The sequence below is a fragment of the Poecilia reticulata genome, linkage group LG9 (assembly GCF_000633615.1).
Source record: "Poecilia reticulata strain Guanapo linkage group LG9, Guppy_female_1.0+MT, whole genome shotgun sequence".
NCBI classification, from domain to species: Eukaryota; Metazoa; Chordata; class Actinopteri; order Cyprinodontiformes; family Poeciliidae; genus Poecilia; species Poecilia reticulata.
In genome coordinates, this window is record NC_024339.1 from 31,082,602 (window position 1) to 31,092,935 (window position 10,334).

General features: G+C 37.4%; 1 protein-coding gene and 1 pseudogene across 1 annotated transcript in view; both read right to left on the minus strand.

Moving 5' to 3' along the window:
- Positions 1 to 1,566, minus strand: part of LOC103470710 (natterin-3-like) — a 6,021-nt gene extending 4,455 nt beyond the window's left edge. The window contains exons 1-2 of the mRNA XM_008419341.1: positions 1,489 to 1,566; positions 1,271 to 1,323 (exon numbers count right to left, since the gene is read on the minus strand). Coding sequence (XP_008417563.1) covers positions 1,271 to 1,273 — 3 coding nt within the window. The 5' untranslated portion in view covers positions 1,274 to 1,323; positions 1,489 to 1,566. The remainder of the gene's footprint in view (positions 1 to 1,270; positions 1,324 to 1,488) is intronic.
- A 3,116-nt stretch (positions 1,567 to 4,682) lies between these two features.
- Positions 4,683 to 8,696, minus strand: LOC108166572 (natterin-3-like; annotated as a pseudogene).
- Between the last annotated feature and the right edge of the window lie 1,638 nt (positions 8,697 to 10,334).

Below are 10,334 nucleotides of genomic sequence, written 5' to 3' on the forward strand. Positions count from 1 at the left end.
ACCTGGAAGGTGAAGACCACAGTGGTGCCTGTGGTAATCGGGGCCCTCGGGGCAGACAGTCACCCCCAAACTGGAGCAGTGGCTCAAACAGATCCCATACAGGAACAACATCAGACATCTCAGTCCAGAAATGTGCAGTTCTAGGCACAGCCAAGATACTGCGGAGAACCCTCAAGCTCCCAGGCCTCTGGTAGAGGACCCGAGCTCAGAGGATGAAACAGACCACCCGCGGAGGGTGAGAAGGGAATTTTTTTTTTATATATATCGCATTTGAAGGAGTCTTTGAATTCGGTCAGGCCTTGTCGCTACACTATAACGTAATCGGCCTGTAAATCCGTCCTCCGAAGGATGCAGACCCTGAATTCGGACGCAGCTAAAAATAGAGATTTTGTCAAAAATATTAACCATCATAAAGGTTTTAAATATATTAAAATTCGGCGAACGTCAAGTCCGAACACTTTTTTTAAAAGACATTGAAGAGACGTTGGCATTAGAATGACAGCAAGAGTAACAAAACAAACAAACAAACAAAAAAAACTCTTAAAATGCATAAGTTTCGTAGGGAGAAATAAAGAGAAGCTCTTTGTAATGCCTACTTTTGTTTTGGAAATTTTTTAAAGCGTTTATGAAAATGTCCGGAAGACGTTCAAGAACGTTCAAACAGTATGTACTTTGTATAAGAAGTAAAAAATAAAAATTTGCTAAAAAAAAAATAACAGCCATAAAAGTTTTAAAGATATAAAAACTAAATCAAGTGAAATGACAGCAAAAAAAAAAAAAAAAAAAATTACATTAATTGGGAACGAATGTTCAGAGTGAATGTTCAGACTGAACGTCGGATCCGAACATTCGCCGTTCAACTTTCAGACTACGTTCACGGACGTCGTGCGAACATTTGCTTGCTAGCTGGGTAGTTGGAATTTATTTTAATTAAATGAGTTGGAATACCATCATTCAGAGTTAGTCTCTGTCATTTTAAGAAATTAATTTAATGCTAACAAATACTGCAAATCCATAACAAGAAAAAACAGCTGCATCATTTTTTATGTATTAGATTTTTATCTCTAATGTCCAATTTTGTCTTTTTTGAATTTTCTAATTTGAACGATAAATAATTTTCAAATCGTAAAAAAAATATTCCAGATTTTCAATCAGTGAACCTAATGCATATCTGGTTGTTTTTGCACATTTAACACTTATTTAGCTTTTTTAAATTATTATTATTTAAATGTACGATTTAAAAGGACCCCTGGCTGCTAGTTTATTTTACCATTTCTGTTGGCTGAGCTCTTCTTCACAGCCGAGGGACGACAGCAGAGGCAGCTGTAAACAACAAACCAGTTTCAATTATTCAAATATTACCAAATTAATCCACCAGTTATTGACCAAACCTCGATGGATATTTGTTTTATCAAAGACCAGATCCAGTTTAAAATCAAAATGATGGCCCAATGTGTTATTTGAGAGTTAAGAAGGTGAACATCTTACCTGATTTAGACGACCGATCAGGTGAAGAGTTTTCAGGTCTTGGTTTGTTCAGTCGGTGAAATAAACCTCAGATTTTAGGTGTAGAAATGGTTTCATCTCAGCCTGCTGCTTCTTTAATATCTGATTATCTGAAGGGGGATTTTCCTGAAGAGCCTATCAGAGCTTAGTTCAACTCACACAGCACCAAATAAAGACACGACTTGTGCAGACTCACAGGATTGGTTGTTGGTTGTTACCAGTTCCCTCCAAGTTCTTACTGTAGTTATTCTGCATTTTATCTTAATATTGAAGCAGATAATTTCATGAACTCATCACCTTTATCTCACTATATAACATTAAATCAGATTAAACTTGTCCAGTTTTAGGGTTTTCTAAATATTCCTCAAATTCATAAGTTTACATTTCCTGTTGGATTCAGTAGAATTTCCTTCAAACTGTGAGAATTTGGTCAAACATGTTGGGTTTTCTTCCATATGTGTCTTACAACAGTTTGCTATTGGTTTGTAGCTCCACTCATGATTTCTATTGGACTGAGACGAGGATTTTTTATGATGGGCACTTCAAAATATTCACTTTTTGCCCTTAAGCCGCCATTTATCTAATTTAGTGGTATGCTTTGAGTCATTATCCGCTTGAAAAAACTCATCTCTGCCGTTTTTCAACCTGTCTTGAGGTGTTGCTCCAACATTTCCACGTAAACGTCTTTCCTTCTGATGCTAACTTATTAGATGCACCAGTCTTCTCATGCAGCAGATCACCCCTCAGCATTATGCTACCACATCCGTACCACTAAGTTGTGATGTTCTCTGGAGCTTCCTCATTTGTCTCTAAGCGTGTTGGTGCTCAGTATCATGAAGCTCTTTACTGGATCTGAGCAACAGCTCAGATATTGTCACAACATCATGAGGCTTCTGGGCAGAAAGTGTGAACAAAAACATGATGTGTGAAGTCAGCTAACATTAAAGTTTGTCTGAAACCAAGTATTTTAAAAAATACTTTATTAAAACAGAATCAAAAAGCAGTGCATCGTATTAAACATTTTTTATGTCTTTTGTCTCAGATTTAGAATTTCTAAATTCTTGACTAAGATAAAAATGTAATTAATTATTGGGATTTCTCCCAGGCTGCACAGTGGTGCAGTTGGTAGAGCTGTTGCCTTGCAGCAAGAAGGTTCTGGGTTTGATTCCCGGTCTTTCTGCATGGAGTCTCCATGTTCTCCCTGTGCATGGTGGGTTTTCTCCAGGTACTCTGGTTTCCTCCCACAGTCCAAAAACATGACTGTCAGGTTAACTGGCCTCTAACCATCCCTAGGTTTGAGTGTGTGTGTGCATGGTTGTGTGTCCTGTGTGTCTCTGTGTTGCCCTGCGACAGACTGGCGACCTGTCCAGGTGACCCCGCCTCTCACCTGGAACGTTAGCTGGAGAGGAACCAGCAACCCTCCCGATCCCACTGAGGGACAAGGGTGCAAGAAAATGGATGGATGGTTTTCTCCCATATGTGTCTTACAACAGTTTGCTATTGGTTTGTAGCTCCACTCATGATTTCTATTGAACTGAGACGAGGATTTTTTATGATGGGCACTTCAAAATATTCACTTTTTTGCCCTTAAGCCACCATTTATCTAATTTAGTGGTATGCTTTGAGTCATTATCCGCTTGAAAAAACTCATCTCTGCCGTTTTTCAACCTCCCGTCTTGAGGTGTTGCTCCAACATTTCCACGTAAACGTCTTTCCTTCTGATGCTAACTTATTAGATGCACCAGTCTTCTCATGCAGCAGATCACCCCTCAGCATTATGCTGCCACATCCATACAGCTAAGTTGTGATGTTCTCTGGAGCTTCCTCATTTGTCTCTAAGCGTGTTGATGCTCAGTATCATGAAGCTCTTTACTGGATCTGAGCAACAGCTCAGATATTATCACAACATCATGAGGCTTCAGGGCAGCAAGCGTGAACGAAAACGTGGTGTGAAGTCAGTTCACATCCATTTAGCCTTTAAAGTTGATCTGAAACCAAACATAAAAAAAAATACTTTAAAAAACAGAATCATAAAGCACTGCGTTGTATTAAACATTTTTATGTCCTTTATCTCAGACTTTGCATTTCTAAATTTAAAAGTAGAACCTGTGGATGAAACGTCTAACACTTGGCCTATCACATGACATAAATAAAATATATTAATCTTTATGTAACTGCAAAACACAGCTTAACTTACTGCTATACTTTTTATAGATGTCCTCTTTCAATTTCAGTTTTAGGCCTGATTGAGGAATTATTGTGAAAACTGAATAAAACATGTCAGTGATGGAGTTACACCGACCAGGAAAACATCTCAGGGAACATGCAGAACGTTTTGGCCAATCGGGTTCTGTTCTTGGATTAAGTCTTGGATAAATATAAACAAAACAAAACATTAATGCTACACAAAAGTTTAATAAACTCAGATTTAAGTGGGATTTAAAACAACGGTTGCTTTGTTCTTGTTTGGCTGAAACATGTTTGGTCAACTCTGCAATTAGGCGATATCTGCAGCCATTAGCTTGATGTGCTGCACTATGAATTAGAGTAAACAGGCCACATGTGAGGTACCTCAAGGCTGTGTTCTTGGGCCATTTTCATTCAATATCTATGATCCCTTTAGCTCAGAATATCACACTGATAACAAAAAACCTTGATCATATTCAATTACAGTCCTCCAAAATATGAGATTGGTTACTTCTGTCTTTTCAGTTTTTATACAGAAAAGGCAGAAGTTCTTGTTTCTACCAAAATTATGTCATGTTTTCCAACCTGAACTTTATCAACCAAATAAAATCTTTCAATAATCCAGCAGCTGTTATCTTAAACACATTCTTAGAATAAAGAGTTTTCTGTTTCATCAGGACAAAGAAAAACATCTGCAGGTTTTTATTTCGCCAGGTTAAGCAGCAGCTGCTGCAGGCTGAGTCCTGACCAGAACCAGGAACATGGATTAGATTACAGCAGCTTCAATGGCTGCAGTGGTTCCTGTTGAACAGGCTGTTCATCCATAACAGACCAGGTCAAACCAACTGAGAAATGAGATCATTTCAGTCTAATTCTGTTTTATCTGTTCAAACTCTGAAAAAAATAATAGTTTATAAATCAAGTCAACAGTTAAACTGATCACTCTGTTCTAAAATCTAATGTTTGTTTTCTTTGATAAAAAGTGAATAATGGGGTTTGAAACAGAGGCCTCATTTTGAAACTTGTCATTTTATACAACAACAAATTAAGAGACAGGAGTTCATGTTGGTTTGGTACAAATCCAGTTTTATTTTCAATGCTTATAAGCTTTATTAATGCCAATGAAATTACATAGATTAGGTCACATGATACATTGATCAAACTATTTGTTTCCGGATTCAATCAGCTTTAAATTAGAAGATTAACAAAAATATTTTTCTCAGAATTTCATAAAAAGTCACTCCATTGAGTAATCATGATTATAGTTTGTTTGGATGATATCTTTAGTAATATAGTCTTTTCCCCGCTCATAATAATTTTAGTATTTATTAACTTGCATGTCGTGGTAATAAAATAGCAAAGTAGTGGGGATGTAACTGTAAACATAAATCATGGTTCAGTGAGGATCTCAGTTCTAGTATTAAATATGTTTTTAATACATTTAAATAAAATATCTGAAAAAAAAATCATTTTCTCTAGAGCCAACGGATGTTAAGATTCCTTGTCAGTAATGTTTTTATTTATTCTACCGTTTTTTAAAAGCTGGATCCTATATAAGTGGCTAAGTTTTATTCCATCACTTAATATAAGCATTAAACAATAAAACCTGGGAAATGGATGAAATTGTTGAAGATTTGAGAACTTTTCCCAAATCAGATTTTAAAAGTTAGGAGATGTTTTGAGGGGTTATAAAAGACTCTTCTTGCCATGCATAGCCACGATGCCACTGTAAAATAATTCAGTTAACAAAATCAAACTTGAAGATGTAGGTATTATTAATTTAGCGCAGAACGTAAAGGGTAAAATAATGCAGAAAAACCAGAGTACAAATCAAAAATACTGCTGACTTGACGCTGCACAGAGATCCGTTACCAGAGCTTTACCATTATCTGAACCGGATTCTGCAGCACATCTACATGTTAAGATTCTCAAAGTCAAGCTAGCATAACTGACCTACTTCCCTGTCCCTTAATGTTATAATTCAGACTTTCTACTGGGCCGTGTTGACCATTAGCATCAAAACACTGTTGCTTTTTCTTTTATATATTGTGTACATTTAAGATTCAGCTCACTATGTTGACAATTTGACAGCTTTGGTGGTTTAGGTGAGTAAATGAGTTCAGTGTATAACTAGTACTTTGCTAGAACTTTTTAAAATTATATATGCAGAACAACAGAGGTACATGTGATAAATCAAAAGGCCTGCAGTGGAAACATTCTGTCTGACTAAATCACCCAATTTCGTTATAAACCATGTAACTTTATTAGCATAGTTTCTATAATGACAATAAAGATTATTGTTATAATATACGTTACACCTCTACTAATTACATCGGTAAAGATTATGAATTAAAAAGCATAAATGAAGCTGAAGCTCTAAATCAAATGCCTGGTAACGCCTCGTCAGCTGTGCTTTAGGAGTTTTTCAGAAGAGTGTTCTGAGTTGGACACAGGTTGACATCTTTCCACCTCAGCCCTAATTTCTCCAACTTGGACTCCATGATACGTTCCAGAGATGTTCACTGATCTGGTCTCTCTGTCTTCATAGGTTCGGTTCAGGCGGGCGGTGAAGGGAATCTCCATTTTGTACGGATAACCAACCATCTTTACTGTGCAGCTGTGGTTTGGAGGTACGGTAAGCTGTATCGACACAGAGTGGGAGACCTGCTCTGTCCAGGTGTTTCCACCTGAGAACGTATGAGTCGTCTCTGCACTGATTTCAATATTTCCACTCACAATAGCGGGAATTCCTGTTTTGATGGTCGTTGTTACACCGAATGTGATGGAGGAGCTGATGTCCCACCGTCTCTCATCTGTGGTGGTTTTAGTCAGAGAAACTGTATCACAGGACTGAGGGCATGGTTGAGAGTAGTAGCACTTTGTTGGGTTGTGGGAAGCCCTTTGATGATTATAGCTTTGTCTATGACATAACTGACATCAGAGATTAAATCTTCTTCAGCCGTCATGCAGGTCAGAACCTCATAGCTCCTGTACCAATACTCACTTCCCTCCCAGGGAAGATAAAAACATTGATCCTTTGGATCAACCTTCCCCAAGCCGTACTTGTTCTTCCCTACATACATTTCCTCACTGGAGCAGGTTCTGACTGACTTCTGTGGAACAGAACCATAATAACCTTCCTTCCACACCGCGATTTCAAAATTATCTTCATTCACAAGGATTTGAAAAGTGGAGGAAATATTCTCTTTTTTATTATTTGGGTAGTGGCAGTAAGAACCCATGCTGGGGTTGTAAAAGCCAGAATTGCATCTTTGCAGACATAGTCAATGCAATCAGCGTAGCTGTTGTAAATGGAAATGGATCCATCAGGAAGGAAACCGTTCCATTTTTCCCATAGCAGTTTTCCTGCATCACCAACCTCTGGCTGCGTCGCGTTTACTGGATGTTTGTGTTTGAGTGCAATAGAAGCTAGAACACGTCGGACTGTTGAGACGGACACGTTAGCTTCAATTTTAGCAACATCATGCGCTGGATCGAGGTTCAGGGAGGCGACTGTAAAACAAAAAGAGTAGTCATGCTTTTCACTGCTGGCTCTAAAGACGTTCAACACTTTAATTTTTGCAACAAATATTTGATTATTAATTCTTTAAAGCTTAAAGCTCAGCTCTATGATGCAAACTTCTCCCCTTCTTGACTCAAGGTAACATACTAACATACTTTATTTGGAAGTAAAAGAGGACGTGAACATGTTGCCTGTTTAAGGTGAGCAAACATTTTCTCACCAGATTTCTCAGGTTTTCTTTGTTCCAGTTGAATCTTCAGGTTCGTTTCAGGTAGAAGTTGGTTCATCTCAGCCTGCATGACATTTAACACCCGATCATGAAGGAGGACGTTTCCAAGGAGCCCAGAGTTTAATTCAATTCATGCAACACCAAATAAAGACCCGACTACTGCAGACACGTGATTGGTTTGTGGTTCCGGCAGGATTCATAGAATAGAGAACAGAATAATAGAAATGTTCCTTATTGCCCCACAGGGAGGGAATTTCAGGGCAACAGCAGCAAAGTTACAGAGAGTCAGAGGAAGGAAGGACACAGAGAGCCAAATGTGAAAACTGCAGACGTGGCATGTGATGAAAGTCATGTTGGAATTCTTTCATTTCTGTCTCTGTGCTCCACCAGGTCCGTTAACCAGTTTCAGGACCCGACCAGAACCACTGAGTGTAAATTACCTTGAGAAATGATGAAATTGGGTTATATATAAAATCAGGCCTTATTGCCGAAAATTGATCAAATGTTACAAGCCGCACATGTCAGACAAATGGAACAGAGAGTTACATTCACCGTCCAGCGCTGGGCCACAGTTGGGTCAAGGTCATTTTATTTATGTAGCACATTTTCAGCAACAAGACAACACAAAGTGCTTTACAGGGAAATACAAGCAAAATAACAAACCAAAGGAAAGAGCAAAAAGTAAAGAGAAAAATAATCTAATGTTGATCTAAAGTATGTAAACTAGTTGCTCCTGTTCTGGGTTGCTAAGTTTCCTCTGGTCTAATTCAATCTCTGGGTCAGAACAGGAGTCTGGAAAGTCGTCTAGATCCAAATGTTTCCTCCGGGCTTCTGGTCTCTGCATCCAGAGAGTGAGTAATCTACAGTTTCTGATCAAATAAACTAAAGAGTGACTAAGTCCTTTTCTGGGTTAAAGGTGAGAAGTCACAGTTTCCAACAAGTAGGAGAATAAAAGGTAACCAAGTAGTGACTGTTTCTGTATTTCTGCATTCTGAGTTTGTTGTAATTCTAATTCCTTTTCTGGGCTGTAGAGGCAGGAGTCTCTGCATAAACGTTATCTAGGAAGTATAACGTTGATCTAAATCATGCACACTCCACAATTTCTGATATTACTAATAAGTCCTAAAACTAAAATAATCATTTTCTGGGTTAAAAATAAACTCACCTTAAGGTTGTAACCAGGTGAGGCAAAGATTGTAGCGAGAGTTTAGCTTTCTGTTATTGTCTGCATGTCTGTACCCTCCAAGGCTCGTCTGATCAGTTTCACTCTGTTTACATATGACTGGAGCAGACGCATAAACATGGTTATGTAAGCTGCAGCCTGTGTGTGCAATCAGTTAAAAGAGGCTAAAAGAGAGAGAGAGGAAAAGATAGAACCTTCAACAGCCGTGTGACGCTGTGTTGAATTTTACCCTTGATATATGTGATGCAAGGTCAGATCTACAGATCAATTAAACTTTATTAGAATTTTTTTAAAGTAATTGACACAGATGGTAAATGTTTGTCTGACCGGATGAACCCCATGTTCCCAGAAATGAACCAGAGCAACTTTGGAAATCCTAAAACAGGAAAAGTTTCATCTGATTTAACGTCAGTTGCTGCTTTTCCACTACAAATATACACAAAACTGTAGAGAAAACACAATTTGCAAATGAGGTGTTTCCATTAAAATACAATTAAAATCCCTCATTAATACATTTACCATCATGACTTATTGCGTCACTTCCTGTCCGAAGTAACATCCAGTTGTTGATCACGACCCGTGAAATATAAAAAAAAGAAATAAAAAAAAGTTTTTTATTTCTGCACAAGACGGATAAACGCAGTGAAATATTGCAGCTCCACCTATCGGCCTGCAGATGGCAGCAAAGCCGCTTAAATGAAACGTCTGAAACTATTTCCCGTCTCTTTGCTGCTGATTTGTCTTTAAAACAAACTAAAATGTTTTCATCTCCTAAACATAAAACCATGTTAGAAACTTTTCAATGTAAGTTTAATTAAAATAATGAAAATTGATAGAATTAAACAGTTCATAAACTGGAGAGTAAAAATATGTAATATCTGTCCAACTGGGGTAAAGAAATAAACTTATTTTAATTCAACTAATAGACAAAAATTAATTACTTTGAACAGATTACAGCCAAAGAGGCCTGATTAACAATCTGATGTCGTTCCATATAGTCAGATTCTCTTGGAGAGTGCTAAATTAATACTAACTTATTGAATCATTGAGTTCAACTACAAAAATATTCATTGTTTTTAATCTGTTACTCAGATTATTCAGCCATCAACTTGGTGCAAAGTATTAAGTGTTTCATGAACTTCTGATCATTCCTGGACCTGATTTGTAAACTATAGATAATGGCAATAGCGCTGAGTCTTTTAGCACAACTTGAACATAACAGGTCATTTATGTTCAGATAATTGTTTTCCTGACCTCCGTCTAAACAGACATGTTTTTATCTGATGTTTTGCTCCAGCTGCTGGATATTTAAAGCATTCACTGATCTTTCAATAATTAATATTTGATCATATTGTAGTAATACCAGCAGTTTCTGACTTTTTAGATCACATCAAAGTCATTTTCAACCTATCAGCTCAATTAAACATGCTTCAATACTGTTTATAGAGTTTATTTAAATGTGTTAAATTGAGTTTCTTCAGAGCATGACAACTTAAATTGACCTCTACATACCAATTTAAACACTTAAACCATAAAATATTAATATCCTCTCCAGCAGGAAACCTGCCTGTGTGCTTCTGTTTAGCGGAGATGGGGACAAATCCCAGTCAGATAGCAGATGATGGCTGTGATTAAATAAATATTGACATATGTGATCATTTGATTAGTATTACAAATGTATATGTGAATTTAAAGACATAAATGTT